The following is a 19,201-nucleotide window of genomic DNA, read 5'->3' as shown; positions in this document are numbered from 1 at the left end:
TCTTGGCTATTAGCCTCTGCCTTTTCATGTCCCTAATGTCTATCTAATTATAATTGAAACACATCAAAATTAAGTATGGCTCTGTGTGGGGAGGCACCCCTAAATCTGGCAGATTCTGAAATACTTCACCTCTGTAATAATTAGGGTTCTCCAAAGAAACAGAACCAATAGAATGTGTATTAAAAGATACTCACTGTGAGGGACTGGCTCATGGGATTATGGTGGCTGAGAAGCCCCATATCGGCTGTCTGCAAGCTGGGGATCCCGGAAAGCTGGTGGTATAGTTTGTCTAAACCCAATGGCCGGAGAACCAAGGGAGTGAATAGTTTAAGTCCCCATCGGAGTCCAAGGTCCTGAGAACCAGGAATGCCGGTGTCTGAGGACGGGAGAAGAGGGATGTCCCAGCTAAGCAGAAGGAGAAACTCACCGTTCCTCATTCCTCGCCGGGCCAGATGTTCCTTGCAGCTGTCTGCCTGGGAGAGCAGCTGTGTGTAGACTCTTGGCTTGGTGGGTGCTGGGTGTTGACAGCAGGACAAGGCCCCTGTGGAGAAGACGTGTGCTCGGTGCAGAGGAGGCTGCTGTCAGCCTTCCCTTCCCTCAGAGACTTAGTGGGCCTGCCTAGCAGACATCAGTCTAAAATTAATCAAATTAAATGAGACACTGTGCACAAAACTCTTTGCAAATTCCAGTTTTTGTTATTATCAACATTACATAAGGTTTAGGATATATCCACTTATAACAACATAAAAGGGAAGTTCAGTGATATAGAAACACAATTAGAAATGAGGTATAGGTGAACTTAAAATTTTATTCCCTGACTCCCACAAATGTGAGATATATATACATATTTTTAAATTAATTTATTTATTTTTCATTGGGTTTTTTTTTTGAGGTGGAAGGTAATTAGGTTTATTTATATCTTTATTTTTAGAGGAGGTACTGAGGATTGAACCCAGGACCTCATGCATGCTAAGCATGCACTCTACCACTTGAGCTATACCCTCCCCCTATTTACTTTTTAAGTGGAGGTGCTGGGGATTGAACCTCGGACCTCGTGCATGCTAAGCATGCATTCTGCCACTGAGCTATACCCTCCCCTGTAATGTGATTTTTTTTTAATGGGAGCTTAAAATGACCGTGCTCACTTAAGAAGCTTATATTGGGAGCCAAAGAGGTGCTTATCTTATTGAGATTTCAGGAAAATGGATGTACAGAAGCGGTTAGAGAAAAAGCATTCGTCCACTTGGCCTTTTCCCTGAGAGGCATGTCGTTAATCCTGTGTTCCACTTAGGGTCTTTGGCTTGTTGTCTGGCTTGCTTTCTTGTACCAGAGGATTTGAGAACAATTTATCTTAGCTATTGTAGGGGAGGAGAAAAATCTTTTCCTTCTACCCTTTTAGGTTCTCAACTGGGCTCTGTACTAAAAGACAAACTAACAAGAGAAAAGCCTACGGATTTACTTAACATAAGTTTTCTGTGACATGGGAGCCTTGATAAGGAAGGTAAGGCCTGAAGATGCCATTAAACCAGAGAATTTTTATATTAGGTTTGATGAAGCGTGGAAAGTCACGGGAAAATGTGATAGGACAGAAGGGTACGAGTTAAGTGTAGTAAACTGGGGGAAACAGGCAAGCCTGTTCTTTCAGGTTCCTCTCCATCTCTGGGAATACAGATGCTCCTCTTCTCCGGGTATAAGAACACCTCTCACCCGAAGGCCTAATGCCCTGCTTTGGGGGAAGGTCAGAGGGTCCTTCCAGCACCTGCCATTTCTCAAATTCCTTCAGCTTAAATATTTAATGTGCCAAGGTGCCATATTTTGGAGTAGCATGTTCTGAACTCCTCACTATTGTTTGCGTGTGCAATCCCTGACTGTCCAATTTGGTCTGCAAACTTGGAGCTGGAGGTAGGGAAAATCAAAGAGGACTTTTCTTCTTTCATTTGCAACATCGTCAAATTTACCCATCTTAGAATTGTATCTATTACAGAAAATGTAAAGAAAAGGAAAACATTTTTAAGGGGAGGGAGAAAGGGAATGAGAAAAGGAGGAGTTGGGGAAATTTGAAGGGTTCTCTAGAATTCTTTTCAGCAGGTCAGGACGGAAATGAAGCATAAAACCTTGAAAACTTTTTTACTTGTGGAAACACCCATCACATCCTGCTCTAATCCATTAATGACGGGGTTAAGGATGATGTCTGTTACGGTCTGAAAAAGATTCATTCATTCGTTCATTTAGTAGATGTCTACACAGATTTTACTATGACTCATAAAACTCTGGGGCATATGTAGGTGAATAAAACAGATATAGCCCTTCCGTTAAGGAGCTTATAGTCAAGTACAAGAGACAGACAATATATAAGCAAAGAAACAAATACACAATTCAGTACCTTAACTCTAATAAGCTCCAGGGGGGTTCTGTGATGGACAGTTAGGAAGCTTAGGCAGGATGGCTGTGGAAGACCTTGTGAAGAAATGACACTTGAGTTCAGACCTGAAGAATAGGGTGATGAGCTGGTGGGAAATGGGTGGAAGGGAGCACCTGGGGTACAGTGAGTGACATAAACAAAAGCTAGGAGGTTGAAAAACACTTGATGAATAGGTGAAGGTCTGCAACCGACAGAGATCCTGCCTTTGGCATTAACCAAGGAGCAGGGCTCTGTAAACAGGAAAGACTTGGCAAAAAGAATGTTTTCCTACTCCTGGGAAATTCAGCTAACTCATTAGCAAATGTAAGTGACCAATTAGCAAAGACAAAGAATTTCTGGAGAGAGTGTAAATTGGTATAATCATTTGGCAAAATAACTTGGCTTTTTCTTGTAAAGACTAACTCTTCAATACTTTAAAACCCAGCAAGTCTACCCTAAAGTCTGCAGAATTTTTGCTCCTGGGCCCATTAAAATAATTCTGAAAAATTCTCTGCCCCTCTGAACATTTTTGAATTGGTATCTAAAACTTTTAATCCTATGTGTAAATAGTTCAAAAGATAAATTCTACCATACTTGAAGTATTCAAACTGTCATTGAACATCTTAAAATGTATCAAATGGGATCTAACTACCATAGTGATTTGGTACTCACCTTTATAAAAAAGTTCTTGGATGAGCTCTTTTTAACAGATGGGAATTTTACCTAGTTCTTTTATCTCTTTGAATCCACACCTCTATTCAGCTTTTTCCACAGAATTTTATTTTAACATAATATATTTTGTGCTTGAAAATATTTTCTTGTCATAAATGTTCTCTTGTCATAATCCTATATGATAAAACATATATAAAATAAGTTTTAACTTATTTTAACTTATTCAAACTTATTTTATCTCTTATGACCATAGGTTTCTAAGTGCTAAAAACTTTTTGTCTTGACTCATCATTAAAACTATGACTGCACCCACATACCTACGGTCAGTTAATGTTCAACAAAGGAGGCAAGAATATACAATGGAGAAAAGGGGAGGTAAGGTTGAGGTTAACATCAAATTGAGGTTACTAATCAGCTGATCTTAAAGTCAGGAGGATTATCGTGGATTATCTGGGGGGACCCAATGTGATCATAAGGGTCCTTGTAAGATTAAAGAGAGAGGTAGAACCAGAGAGATGGCAGTGTGAGAACGGTTAAGCCTGATGCTGGTGGCTCTGAAGATGGAGAAACTGTACTATGAGCCAAGGAAGGCCAGAGGCGTCCACAAGCTGGAAAAAGCAAGAGAACAGATTCTCCCATGCAGCCTTCAGAAAGGAATACAGCTCTGCCGAAACTTTGATGTGAGACTCGTGAGCCCCATTGTGGATTTCTGATCACCAGAAATGTAAGATAATACATTTGTATTATTTTAAACCATTCAGTTTTGGGCACACTTTTAATAGCAGCCATAGAAAACTAATACAAGATTTGGATATAGGCTTAAATACTCAGTCTAACTGTGATGCCATGTAGAACCGCATTGTGTGTGTTCCTGGCCTACTGCTTCTCAAAATTACATTTAAGAAATGCAGTCATGCTGCTGCACGTACCTGTAGTTCATACAGTTTCATTAGTTTTTCTGTTGAATGACTGCCCCATGTTTTATTTCTCTGTTCTCCTGTTGATGGACACTTAACACTGCTGGACAATTTTTTGCTGTTATAAGCAACGTTGCTATGAATATTTTTGAATTTGTTTTCTGATGCACACGTGCAAGAGTTTCTCATAGGGTGACAGGTTGACAGCCCACTGGGATAATGAGTCTAAATGTGCAGCCACGTTTTCAACTTACGGGGAGTGGATTTGCCGGATTGCAGGGTATATGCATCATTAGCTTCATTATATGTGCTAAATTGCTCTCCAATGTAGTTGTACCAACTTGATCTCTTGCAGCAGTGCATGAAGGTGCTCATTTTCCAACAAACTCAAATTTGACTTTAAAATTTTTGCCAATATGACCCTAAAATGGTATCTCCTTTTTAATTCAATGTGCATGTCCCTGATTACTAGCAAGGATGAACATGTTTACATATGTTTATCGGCTGTTTGTCTTTCCTCTTCCTTGAATTGTCTGGAGAACGAAACACTGTAGGAGACAGACTCCCACTTGCACAGGACATGCCACATATGGAAACGTAATTAGACCCCCATAGGCCTCCATGGTTGTTTAAGTAGGATTTATGCACCTTAAGTAACTTCAAGTGAAATTTACATGAGGAACTAATGAACTAATGAATGTATGACATTTAATGAAATACAAGTAATTGTATTTGTCTTTTCACATTAAGAAGGATGAAAACCTACTGAAGTTCTGAGAAACTTGAACACTGATCTTTTGATTGTACAAACTTCAATAACACAAACCCATTTTTCATTAAACAGTGAACACATTCTGGATTTGAATCCGTTCATGTAAGAAGAAAGGAAAGCTTTGAACAATAAGGCTATCTTCTTGAGTCCCAGGTTGTAAAGGAAAAGGACTCGACAGAAAGTCACATCTGGGCACTGGTGTTCTGCTGCTGTGTGGGAGACAGTCGCTCACTTCAGAGAGTTAACCTGTCCAAACTGCAACAGCCCTCCTTTGCCCAGTCCCAGACTCTCCTGAAGCTCCTCAGTTGAGAAATACCAGAAGCCAAGGCAGGAAAAACAGGATGCTGTTTGTGGTTTCACATCTCCCTCTTCTGGCCAAAGCCTAAACTTGCACCGTGAAAGTAATTTACTTTCTACTGCGTATTATAATGAAAACTTTGTTTCTATATTTCTCCTTTGTCACCTAAACTTCCCCAAATATATCTCATATGTAAAGATTCAAAATAAATATACTTTGTCTACCTATTATCTATCTATGTATCTACCACGTAATCTGTTTATCACGAGGAGACATAGCTAGATACAGACAGGGAGGTGACAGCTTGGCTTGTTTTCCTTCTCTATTTTCTCCTAAGTCTTTGTGACACGGAAATCCCCTCAATAAAGTATTTAAACGTGTTATCAATGGATAACTTACCCTTGACTTGATGTCTGTCTTTATCCGATATCTTTTGGGTATGTTTTCATCCTGCTGTTTATCTAGTTCTCTGCTGTTATTTCCACCCCCTCCGAACCTGAAGTTGACTCAGCTCAAATCACAAAACTTATTATACCAGCTCATGTCTCTTTCCTTTCCTTTCCATTCCTCCCTTCCTCCTCGCCTTCCTACCTTTCCTCATTTCTTCTTTCCTGTTTTTTTTTTTTTTAAATCCTTTGTAACTGCTTAAGTAAATGTCAGTACAATGCAAGGAATACCGGGGAACCCAAATGTGGGGAAGCTGATAGCCATACATAACACATTCAGAGGGTCTCCTATTACTTTTGGTACTTGCTAAGTTGAGCCAAGGTTTTACTTTTAATTACTCTGTTGATTTATTTGTTTGGAAATATGTGCATGGAATGGAAAATTCATGCAGTACCAAAATGCAGGCAGTAAAAAAAACTCTTTCACTGATTAGCTTCCCACCTATGGGGGCAATCATAGTTGGAGATTTTAACACTGCATTAACATCACTAGACAGATCTTCCAGACAGAAAATAAACAAGGCAACAGAGAAATTAAATACTACAATAGAAAAACTAGATTTGGTGGATATTTTCAGAGCATTACACCCCCAAAAAATAGGATATACATTCTTTTCAAGTGCACATGGAACATTTTCCAGGATCGATCATGTACCTGGCACAAAAGAAACCTCAACAATTTTAAGAAGATAGAAATTATCTCAAGCATCTTTACTGATCACAATGCCATGAAACTGGAAATCAACAACAGAGAAACAAAGGAGAAAAAAAGGAAAGCATGGAGATTAAACAATATGTTATTGAAAAAACAATGGATCAATGAGGAAATCAAAGCTGAAATTAAAAAAATACCTTGAGATAAATGATAATGAAAGCACAACCACTCAAAACCTATGGGACACAGCAAAGGCAGTGCTAAGAGGGAAGTTTATAGCGATACAGGCCTTCCTCAAAAAAGAAGAACAATCTCAAATAAACAAGTTAACCCACCACCTGAATGAATTAAAAAAAGAAGAACAAAAAGCCCCAAAAAGCAACAGAAGGAAGGAAATAATAAAGATCAGAGAGGAATTAAATACAATAGAGATTAACAAGACCAAAGAAAAAAATCAACCAAACCAAAAGCTGTTTTTTTGAAAAAGTAAATAAAATCGACAAACCTCTGGCCAAACTCACAAAGAAGAAAAAAGAGAGAGCACAAACTAGCAAAATAAGAAAGGAAAATGGAGAAATTACAACAAACAAAATAGAAATACATAATATCATACGAGAATATTATGAAAAACTCTATGGAACCAAACTGGATAACCTAGAGGAGATGGACAAGTTTCTGGAAACATACTGTCCACCAAAACTGAATCAAGAAGAAACTGAACACTTGAACAATCCGATCACTAGAAAGGAAATAGAAATAGCAATTAAAAACCTCCCTACAAATAAAAGTCCAGGACCGGATGGCTTCACCGGGGAATTCTACCAAACATACAAAGAAGAACTCATACCAGTCCTTCTCAAACCCTTCCAGATGATTGAAAAGGAGGGAATACTCCCAAACTCATTCTATGAAGCCACCATCACCCTGATACCAAAACCAGGCAAAGACACTACAAAAAAAGAGAATTATAGGCCAATATCACTGATGAACATAGACACCAAAATCCTCACCAAAATTTTAGCAAATAGAATCCAACAACACATAAAAAAGATTATACATCATGACCAAGTGGGGTTCATCCCAGGGACACAAGGCTGGTTCCTGGCATTTTCTACTAATCCTTTCTACACACATGTTGAGTGGTTACCAGGTAGGTAGGTCCCCAGTGATAGCATCTTCTGGGAAACTGTTAGAAATGCAGATTCTCAGCCCTGCCCTAGACCTACAGAATCAGAAACTCTTGGGTGTTTTCCCAAACTCTTCAGGAGATTCTGATGTTTGCTAACGTTTGAGAACCTTGGGAAGTAATTAGGTTTAGATGGAGTCATAGGGATAGGTCTCCCATGATGGGATTTGTGCCCTTGTAAGAAGAGGAAGAGACTGGAGCTTACTCTCTCTCTGCCATGTGAGAACACAGTGAGATGGTGGCCACCTGCAAGCCAGGAAGAGGGCTCTTACCAGAACCCGACCATGCTAGCACCCTGATCTCGGACACCATGGGAAATAGATTTCTGTTGTTTAAGCCCCCCTGTCTGTGGCATTTTGTTATGGCTGCTCAAGCAGATTAATACACTTTTCCTCTTCTCATCCTCATTCTCATAGAATATCCCAGAGAAAGGCTACTCCATCCTGGGTTCTGGAAAGAGAAGACATGTGGAGCCAAGCTGAGCAGAGCCCAGCTGAGCCCATTAAAGATGCAGCTGACCTGTAACTCCCCTAAAATGTGAATAAGAAATAAATAAGAACATTTTTGTTCTTGTAAGGCACTAAGATTTGAGGTTGGTTGTTATCTAGGGTAATGGGAATGAGGCAGTCTCCCTGAGTGCAAAATTTGTAGGGGTTTCAAACAACTCAGAAATCAAGATGAGTGATATTTCCATGAAATGTTTTTTAAAAGGTCACAATTAATGTAAAAAGAATCCAGGGTGAACAAAATATTAAAAGTTTGAATAAAGATAAGATCAACAGTGTAACCTAGCAAAAGCTCACTAAAGGAACAAGTTTTGATGCAATGAAAACAAATCCCAGGTGGAGTTACAGCAAAAGGTAACAAACTGGTGGGACGTGATGAAGAAAATGTCAGTGTCGGTTAGAAACATGCTTCTGAGTCAATGATCTATTATCACATTTCCTGCTTTGTTTTTAGTGGGTTTTAAAAAGCCTTAAACAAATCAAACATTTTAAACAACAGATTGCAAAGAAAGAGCAAATCAAAAAGACAAAAAACAAACAAGGGACACTTAAGAAATCTAGGCCTGAACCCTACCTTCCTGGAAAGGATTAGGGGCCAACTTGGTGGTATAAGGAGGGCCCCTCCAGCCTGGCAGGGGAATTCCTTGTATGTTGTGTGGTTTTCAGAAACCAGGCTTCACAGGTGTACCCAGGAAGGTAAGTTGCATCAACTACATTTTCCATTTTCATTTCAGAAAGGTAAATAAGATAATGTATTTAAAGCAATTCAAATCTGAGTTAAGCAAGATAGACCTTGGAAATTATGGCTGAATCTAAGAGAAGTTTAAATACCAGGTTGGCTTAGCCATCTGGACAGTCTGACCCATTGATGAATTGTAGCTTGACTATCTTCTCTTAGTAATCAATAGTTTGAGACTCTCTGATTTGCACTGGGCTTGATAAAACCTATAATCACGTTTATAATGAAAGAGACAAACGTGTACTCTAGAAAATAAATAAAGGACAAAGGCAGCAGCATCGAGGAATTTTCTTTTCCCCCATTTCTCCACCTCTTTTGGGGGGAGGGAGGTCATTAGGTTTATCTATTTATTTACTTGTTTTATCTATTTATTTTTTAAATGGAAGTACTGGGGATTGAACCCAGGTCCTCATGTATGCTAAGCACGGCACTCTACCACTGAGCTATATTTCAAAGTGCTTAATTTGTGGCTTCTTTTTTCCTTTTGGACTGGAAAACTTAAAGGCCCACAAATGAAATTCTGTGGTCCACTGTTTAGCAACATAATAGGTGTCCAATGGATATCTGTTACATGAATGTTTTAGTTTTGCCACAGTCACACACCAGACTTTAAAACATATACTGTATTCACTTGCATACTTTTCTCCTTCTTTGAAAAAGTTATTTTAACAGTGTAAGAGAATATATGAGACTCACTGCAATAAAATGATTTCAACAAAAATACATCCTGACCATTGAACAGCCCAGACCATAATTTCCCCTGTGGTAGCTGCGTGCCAGCAACTTCACTTCTAACATAAATGTGGGACTCCTAGGGACCGAGACCGCAAGTTAAAAAGAAAGAACACAGTTTCCTTTCAATGTGTAACTTAAAAAAAAATCTGTGTTTTTGAATCAGAGAAGAAAAAAAAAAAAGGAATCCAAATTGGAAATGAAGAGGTAAAACTGTCACTATTTGCAAATGACATGATACTATACACAGAAAACCCTAAAGAAGAGACCAGAAAACTATTAGAACTCATCAATTAATTTGGTAAAGTTGCAGAACACAAAATTAATATACAGCAATCAGTTGCATGTCTATACACTAACAATGAAATGGCAGAAAAAGAAATTAAGGAAACAATACCATTCACCATCACACCAAAAAGAATAAAATACCTAGGAATAAACCTGCCCAAGGAGGCAAAAGACTGTACTCTGAAAACTATAAGACACTGATGAAAGAAACTGAAGATGACATAAACAAATGGAAAGATATACTGTGTTCTTGGATTGGAAAAATCAATATTGTCAAAATGGCCATACATACAAGGCAATATGCAGATTCAATGTGATCCTTATCAAATTAGCAATGACATTTTTCACAGAGCTGAAACCAAAAAAAAGTTAAAATTTGTATGGAAATGCAAAAGACCCAGAATAGCCAGTCTTGAAAAAGAAGAACAGAGGGAATCGTGTGTCCTGACTTCAGAGTATACTACAAAGCTACTGTAATCAAAACAGTATGGTATCGGCACAAAAACAGACATATAGCTCATTGGAACAGGACAGAAAATCCAGAAATAAACCCATACACTTATGGTCAATTAATCTATGACAAAGGAGGAAAGAATATACAATGGAGAAAAGTCTCTTCAATAAGTGGTGCTGGGAAAACTGGATAGCTACCTGTAAAAGACTGAAATTAGAACATTCTCTAACACCATATACAAAAATAAACTCAAAATGGATTAAAGACTTAAATGTAAGACCAGATATTATAAAACTCCTAGAGGAAAACATAGGCAGAACACTCTTAGACATAAATCACATCAATATATTTTTTGAACCAGTTCCTGGAGTAATGGAAACAAAAGCAAAAATAAACAAATGGGACCTAATTAAACTTAAAAGCTTTCACACAGCTAAGGATACCATCAACAAAATGAAAAAAACAACCTATACAACTAGAGAAAATATATGCAAATGATACTATGACAAGGGACTAATTTCCATGACATACAAACAGCTCATACAACTTAATATTAAAAAAAACAAACAAACAAGCAAACCAATCAAAAAATAGGCAGGGGGGAGAGGTTATAGCTCAAGTGGTAGAGTGCATGCTTAGCATGCACAAGGTCCTGGGTTCAATCCCCAGTACCCCCCCAAAGTAAACAGATAAATAATTACCTCCCTCCCCGAGCCAAAATAAATAAATAATATAAAAATAAATAAATAAAGATCTTTAAAAAAGAAATAGGCAGAAGACCTAAATAGACATCTCTCAAAGGAGACATACAGGTGGCCAACAAGCACATGAAAAGATGCTCAACATCACTAATTGTTAGAGAAATGAAAACGAAAACTACAATGAGATATCACCTCACACCAGTCAGAATGGCCATCATTAAAAAGTCTACAAATAATAAATGCTGGAAAGGGTGTGGAGAAAAAGGAACCCTCCCATACTGTTGGTGGGAATGTAAATTGGTATAGCCACTATGGAGGACAGTATGGAGGTTCCTCAAAAAACTAAAAACAGACTTACCATATGATCCAGCAATCCCACTGTTGGGCATATATCTGGAGAAAAATATAATTCAAAAAGCACATGCACTCCAAAGTTCATAGCAGCACTATTTACAATAGCCGAGACATGGAAACAACCCAAATGTCCATCGACAGGTCACAGGATAAACAAGACATGGCATATATATATATACACACACACACACACAATGGAGAACTACTCAGCCATAAAAAAGAACAAAATAATGCCATTTGCAGCAACATGGATAGACCTGGAGACTGTCATTCTAAGTGAAGTAAGCCAGAAAGAAAAGTGTCATATGATACTGCTTACATGTGGAATCTAAAAAAATAATAATAATAAAAAAAGGATACAAACAGATATCTACAAAACTGATACAGACTCACAGACATAGAGAACAAACTCATGGTTACCAAGGGTTAGAGGGGGTGGGAAGGGATAAATTGGGAATTCAAAAATTGCACTTCTTGGGGAGTGATGGAGACGTTAGCTATCTTGATTGTGGTAGTGGTTTCACTGGAGTATACATTTACCAAAATTCACCAAAGTATACATCTGAAATATATGTGGTTTATTGTATAGGAGCCATACCGCAATAAAGGTGTTAAAAATCTGCATTTCTGCTACAGAAAACAACCCAACTAGAGTGTATAAAACTCAGATATGTTGTCTAGTTGGCTTACTTAAATAACTATAGCCCTTAATGTAGTATTTTAACTACTATTTTCTTGGTAACAAATATAGTTAATATCAATATTTGTGAAGTTTGTGAAAACTAATTCTCATTAGACTTAATTCTCATTAAGTTGTTCCATATTTATGGAAGACATTAGAAATTATTATTTTTACTGAGGTATAATTGATATATAATATCAGTTTAAAGTGAACAAGGTAATGATTTAATATTTATTTATATTGTGAAATGATCACAGTAAGTCCAGTTAACGTCTGTCCACATGTATAGTTAGAATTCTTTTTCTTGCAATAAGAACTGCATTAAAATTATTGATACCATATTAAACTTCACATTTCAGAAGTTCTACTTCCTAGATATAGCTTTCAATCTCAAATTATTTTATAGATCAAATAATACATTTCATAGGTAAGATTTTTCTGCTTGATACTCTGTAGATTCCCAAATTTGGAATTAATCTTAGTAATGCCATATTATTTCTGCAGCAGAAATTTACTGAAATCCTGAAAAGAGATTATGTTATTTAAAATATTTGCCTAAACCAAATATAAATTTGAAGAACAGAACTTGGTGTTTAATTGGAGGGATAGGGAGGAATAAGTAGAAATTTACAGATTCTAGCTTAAGAAACAGCATGGTTAGTGACACCATTTTCTGAGATTAAGAAAGTTTGAGAAGAAAGGGGTTTGTGTTTGTGTGTTTGTGTGCTGGAAGAGGAAGATAATGAATACATTTCTAGTCATGTATTTTAGGATGCATAAAAGTTACCTAAATGGAGCTAAGAGAGTCATTTTAGGACCAGTAACACACAGAAGACACACGGTTGACTGCCAGACAACTCACAGCAAGTGGGACTCTAATTCCTTCTGAGAATCCTCCAAAACTACTACTCCAGTGTACCAGTTTGCAGTGATCCCCTCTGTGATGAATTCATCCCAGTGGATGGAGATGACTAAAACCATTTGCCTGCACAGATCAGTGGTAGACCAAGAGGTGGTTAACTTGAGTAGCCTATCACCATCCCAGGAGCCTCAACTTCTCCTGAACCAACACAGCTGGGTCTCAGCTAATCTCGGGACAAAAAAAAAAAAAGTTGCTCCGATGTCCCTTTGATGGTACTGAAGATGCCACCAAATCTATTCATCCTTTAAATTCCACTCAACACACGTCTGGAAGCTTTACCCCTGGACACACACAGGTCTTTCCCTGAAGTCCTGTAGCTCTTTGTAAATATGTCTACTGGAATTCTTGGCATGAATATCCTGTAGCTATACTCCCATCAGGCTGTGAGCACTTGAGGACAGAACTAGCTTTTTCTTCATTCCTAACAGGTAAATTCCTGGTACATACTGCACATAATGTATATTATAAAATGTTTAATGTATGAATGCATTCTGCTGCCTGGCTACTTCCTGAGGTGGAAAAATCTCTGGTATTGACAGAAAAACAACGAGAAATAGCAGAATCCCATTCCAACATTGGCCTTAGACTATATTTCTGGTTTAGTGAAGCTTTGAATTCAGACTTTGGTAGGTTCTGGACCTTCAAACTTTATAGACTCCAACTATATCATGCAAATCACCAGAACTAGATAAGGCAGACTTAACTGATAGCTTAGAGTTGGCCTCTACGTAACTTACCCAGAATCTCCACGTGGTAAAAAGGGACTTTGGAGGACATGGACAATTTCTTTGGATATGATTTCACTTGTCTCTTGCTCCATGCTCTTGATATTGCAAAGGCTTTGCTGGCAACAAAGACACCAATGCAGAAAGTGTTCTTTGAGAGGACTAGGCAAGTACCACCTAAAGAGAAAGATGGTCCGGTCTTGGTAAAATCCAGTACAGAGACCTCTTTAACTTATTCAAAGGAGAATTCTGTTACAATCTTGGACCTGGCATGCACTCCTGTTCAAGGGAAAGGCAAAAGGGGGGCTCTGAAAGATGAAGCATATGGCTATTGTTTTGGGTGGGTTCTTTTGGTTTAGAAGTCAGCTCAAGTAACCAGGGGCAAGGAGGGATGAAGGTTGAAGACAGGAGATAATTCTGAGGATGTACAATGGGGAAATTAAAAAAGCAATCTCAAAAGTCATGAGAGCAGGAGCTAGAAACCCATTAGGACACATCGCAGCAGCTCTGGGGTCAGATTTCTCTCTCCTCAGGCTTGTTCTGGGCATCTGTGCTTCTCTCATAGCCCCGGCACTAGTTACAGCTCTGATGCCATTGCATCTTTTCTGTTTCTGCTCCTGCAGTTGACTACCAGTTTCTCAGTATTTCCTAGTTCAAAAAGGTCTTGAATTAGCTGTTTGTCTCAGTTATTATTATTTTTTGGTACTCATGTCCGGGATCATCAGGAAGCCTAGCAAAAGGGTGCCCTTGAATAGAGTACCGACAGCTGTCACCTGAAGTGGGGGACAAAGAGGAGAGACACTTGTTATAAAATGGTACTCTACTTGCAGTTCCTTTAGCAAGGGCTGCAGGTGGGGCAGTTTCCTTGGAATTGCATTGGGTTGTGGCAGGCACGGTGATTCTCCATTATGATGCCAAGACAAGGTCCGCTATATCCAGGTGCCAGATCTTCTGATAATGTGGACACCCCTGTGGGAGCTCCAGATCTAAAAAGTGTGGGGAAATTACATTTGTTTAATATGTATGGCCATTCATGTAATAAAAAAGCTCCTGGAAGGAACAATGATGTTAATTTCCTGATTTCACAGGAGTTAAGCCACAGGATTCCTAAGAAAATAAAAAGCCAGGCAAAGTAACCAATTGAGCCCAAGGTTCCCTGCATCCTTTCAGGAGTCCAGGGACCTGAAGACACAAGACCATTCTCTCAGCCTTAATCAAAGCCGCTGCTCTCCGAGGGCATCAGACAGCCTTTGTACAAAGCACCCTCTTTTTGAGCTGGCTAGTCTTACCCCATACTTCAGTGACAATTCCTGTTGAGTTTAGGCACTACTTTTCTGGCTCTGACTGCCACCAGCCCATGTTTAGTATGGATTAGGACCAAATTCCACATCCAGGCACCTACCTCAACATATGTGATCCAACAAAACTTGAGTAACCTAACTAAGATTTGTCCACATACATTCTCAGTATGACATATGATCACTCCCAAATTATGTAAAAGATCACGTTAAAATATTTACATTTAACCCTATTATTAGCTAGGAAGGAATCAGAAGTGAATTAGAAGTTATTACAATTATTGAGTACTTTATATATTGTTTCATTTCATGTTTACAACTAACCCTATTAGGTACCATTACCTCCATTCTACATCGAAAGGAACCAAGACTCAGAACAAGTAGATGGCTTGCTCAAGGTCTCCAGATAGATAGTAGGTGCAGAGGTAAGGTTTTAAGTCAAGTTTGGTCTGACTCCAAGGCCCAGTTCCACTACACAATGCTGCTTCTCTAGAGTGGTTTAAATAGGTGAGGAGAGTTGATAAAGGTTGAATCACTCAGTTGTGTAGAAGTCTGAGTAACATTTTATTTTATTTCCAGGAGTGACCCAATAGGGATGCACTTGGTCAACATTATGGATACAATCTAAGGTCTACAGGGGTACCTTAAAGAACATTTACAAATACACACACACACACACACTATTAGAAATGATTAAAAAAATCAGACCTTAGCTCAAAAAGATAATTTACAGTGAACCTTTATTGTTACTTAAAAATGAACTTTCTAAAATATTAGTAAATCTCATTTTTAGCTCTGTTTTGAAGTACTGATACCAATGAAGTAACCTTTTCCTTCTTTGAATCTTTTCTGATAAACTTACAGTTTTCTCTTTTTCTAAAATAGCAGGAAGTTCCTTCCAGTTTTTAATAAAGATAAAGGGTGCGTTCATGGACTTGAGTAACTGCAGAGGAGCACTGTGGTGAGCAGACGTGTTTCCACAGCTGCCAGCTGTCATGACATCTTCCACCACAGGAATGGAACCGCAGGAGCAAGCCTCGTATATTCTGTAACACTCTGTGTTCACTCCTGCTGGGCACAACGTGAGGTCGCTCTGAAGCAAAGCATCTTGATAATTCTTAAGGCTTTCATTTGTTTCTTGAGGCTGCCACCTAGAAAATCAGAAAGACAACTGTAGTTTTCACTTTACTAAGTATACCTTTTGTGGAAGAAAATATTTTCTCTTAATATCGGTTATAGGGAATGATAAAACATTACAGAGATGGCAGGCAGAAGAGCAACGAAATCTTGCCCAAATAGATTTCTTGAAGATTTTTAGGAATCTGAGAAGTTTACAGCTATACAGTTTTAAAATCTAGCGTTCATAACATTTCTGAATGAATGTTAAATCAGCCGACATTTTCTGGGTGCTAAGTCTTCTCTCTCTACCTCACCCTTCAAATTACTGCCCTGATGCAGCTTCTATTTTAGTTCTACTGGTGGGGAAGGATAGCAAACAAGTCAAGTCAGTAAATTATTTAGAAGGTGTTAAGTGTTGTGAGGAAAATTAAAGCAGAGAAGTGAGAAGGGAGTTCTGGTAGGATGGTATTGCAACTGTAAACAGGTGACCAGGGAATGTCTCATGGCAGGGGCATCTGGGCGAGCTGGAGGTGGGGGAGCAAACAATGCAGATACTGGTGGGGGGGGCGTTGCAGAGCAAGAATTAAGGCCATGAGGCGGGATGTGCCCGCAGTGCCTGTTCAAGGGACAGCAAGAGTGGCAGAGGCAGAGTCATGGGCAGGGAGAGGAGTAGAAGGTGAAGTCACCCCATCAGGCAGGGTTCTGATTAGAGGGGCGACGGACCTCATCTATGTTTTATTAGAATCAATCTGGCTGTTGTGAAGAGAACAGACTGTAGGGGCAACGGTAGAAGCTGAGAAACTAGTTAGAAAGCTAGATGTTCTCTCCTGGCTGTTCCTATTTCCCCAGTGAAACAGGCAATAGGGTCATTAGGTAAAGCAGTCGGGAAGAGAGAGGAAGGTATGGAACAGTCTTCCAGGAGACGGGGAGAACACACAGACAAGGGAAATGGGTGACTGCTGGGCACCCGAGGGTCAAGGGTATATATTTAAAGTGAGATCAAATGGCATCTTTCTCCAAGTGTATTTGGCAGCACAGGTGGAGGTATAGAGCAGGTAAGAGAGCTGGATTTAACCAGAGTTAGGGTTTGCTAGATTGAGGAACTAGGGAGTTGAATGTATATTTGGTCACGATCATGAAATTTAAGTGGGGGTACAGAAGAAGGTAAAGATGAGATGAGTGAAGGACAATGAAAAGGTAGTAGGAGCAACGGATTGTTAAGTCCTAGCTAAACTGCTGGAGTGGGGTTAACACAGTAGGAGTGGAGTAGGAAAGACAGGAAATAATGGTTACAGAGATAGATGTTCAAATTCGAAATCATGGAGAAGATGCAATATGCGTAATCGGAAGGTCTAGGAAATGACCATGGCCGTGAATGGCTGAGGTCACGTGGAGACCCTGGTCGCTCGAAGAATGGAAGTAAAGGAACTTTAAGACTACGGTGATGGAAAGACCATCTTTGTGGATTTGGGAATCACCAGGAAATAGGCTGGAAGTAATGTCGGGAGAGAGTGAGTGAGTGCCACCAACTTAACTCTCCAAAGAATTAAGGGGGTAAACCAAAGGGTCAGTGTATGATTTCAAAGAGGAAGAGGAATGGACGGTTTTGTCTGCCGGTATGAGATGCAAAATTGGAGGTTTTAGGGAGGGAAAAGGGAAACTGGTTTGGAAGCAGCAATGAGAAGCAAGGAGGACACCTACTCCACGTCCTGGCTCAATGGTAGGAGAGGAATTTCAAGAATAATTCTGTTCCCACAGTGAAATTTGTTAGTTTACACTTCCCTACTCATTCCACTCCAGGCACACTGTCCCTTGCCCCTCAAGCATGGTAAGCGCGCTCCTGCCGTAGCCAACATATCTGCCCTCCCGTCTGCCTGGACTGCTCTTCTCCCAGACCTTCTTCAGGCCTGTGCTTAAATGTAACCTTCTTACTAGCACTCTCCTTGGCTGTTCTAAAACATAAGCTGCTTCACTCCTGATCCATAGTCCTCTTGAAACCCCTCTTCCGCTCAAATTTTTTTTAAAAGGTATTTACCATCTTTTGACCTGCGTTATATTTTACTGGTTTGTCTCCTTCAGCAAGCATCTAAGTTCTAAGAGGGCATGGACTCTGTTTACTGTTTTGTTCCCTGCTGCATCCCTTCATGGCTAAAATAGTTTTTGGCATATAGCAGTTGCTTGATGTATATTTGCTGGCCAAATGGATGTAATATGATTAAACTAATAATAGAGTCAGGCTTTTTTTGTTTTTGTATTTCTATGCCTGATATATTTATTTTTTAGTTTCCAAACCTTCTTTTTTTATTGGATGAGTCTTTCAATTCTATGGTGCTTTACAATTTTCAAAAGTTCCACACACGACTTCACATAATCCCATAATAACCCTTTTCTCCCCTACCCCTATATTACCCCTCCCTCCTTCCTTCTCCCCGTTGGTAACCACTAGTTTGTTCTCTATATCCGTGAGTCTGCTTCTTTTTTGCTTTATTCACTCGTTTGTTGTATTTTTTAGATTCCACATGTTAAGTGATACCATACAGTATTTGTCTTTGACTTACTTCACTTAGTATGATAATCTCCAGGTCCATCCATGTTGCTGCAAATGGCAAAATTTCATTATTTTTATGGCTGACTAATATTCCATTGTATATATACCACATCTTCTTTATTCATTCATCTGTTGATGGACGCTTAGGTTGCTTCCATATCTTGGCAATCGTAAATAGTGCTGCTGTGAACACTGGGGTTCATGTATCTTTTTAAGTTACTTTTTGTTTTTTTTCAGATATATACCCAGGAGTGGAACTGCTGGGTCATGTGGTAGGTCTATTTTTAGTTTTTTTAAGGAACCTCCACACTGTTTTCCAGCGGCTGCACCAATTCACATTCTAACCAACAGTATAGGACGGTTCCCTTTACTCCACGTCCTTGCCAGTATTTGTTATTTGCATTCTTTTTGATGATAGCCATTCTGACTGGTGTGAGGTGATAACTCATTGTGGTTTGAATTGCATTTCCTGATGATTAGCAATGTTGAGCATCTTTTCATGTATTCATGTTGGCCACCGGCATTTCCTTCTTGGAAAATGTCCATTTTTTAAATTGTTTTTTTTTTTGCTTTTTTGATGTTGAGTTGTATGAGCTATTTATATATGTTGGATACTAACCTCTTGTCAGTCATATAATTTGCAAATATCTTCTCCCATTCAGTAGGTTGTCTTCTCCTTTGCTGTGTAAAAGCTTTAAGTTTAATTAGGTCCCATTTGTTTATTTTTGCTTTTGTTTCCTTTGTTTTAGGAGACAGATTTCTCCACCCCTTCCCCTCAAATATTGC

General features: G+C 39.0%; 1 protein-coding gene and 1 long non-coding RNA gene across 3 annotated transcripts in view; both read right to left on the bottom strand.

Annotated features, from left to right (window-relative positions):
• Positions 1–433: 433 nt before the first annotated feature.
• LOC140700437 (uncharacterized) lies at positions 434–14,504 on the bottom strand. The gene is made up of 4 exons (XR_012078829.1): positions 14,275–14,504; positions 13,463–13,627; positions 3,074–3,247; positions 434–541 (listed from the first exon to the last, which is right to left on the bottom strand). It is a non-coding gene; the product is annotated as an uncharacterized lncRNA (long non-coding RNA).
• A 967-nt stretch (positions 14,505–15,471) lies between these two features.
• RXYLT1 (ribitol xylosyltransferase 1) overlaps positions 15,472–19,201 on the bottom strand; it is a 103,809-nt gene continuing 100,079 nt past the window's right edge. For both annotated transcript variants that reach the window (XM_072973003.1, XM_006205812.4), the window contains one exon: positions 15,472–15,899. In XM_072973003.1, coding sequence (XP_072829104.1) covers positions 15,476–15,899 — 424 coding nt within the window. In that variant the 3' untranslated portion in view covers positions 15,472–15,475. The remainder of the gene's footprint in view (positions 15,900–19,201) is intronic.

Source organism: Vicugna pacos, chromosome 12 (genome assembly GCF_048564905.1).
Source record: "Vicugna pacos chromosome 12, VicPac4, whole genome shotgun sequence".
Classification (NCBI taxonomy): domain Eukaryota; kingdom Metazoa; phylum Chordata; class Mammalia; order Artiodactyla; family Camelidae; genus Vicugna; species Vicugna pacos.
Note: the sequence above shows the minus strand (reverse complement) of the source record. Positions and strands in the feature narration are given on the sequence as shown.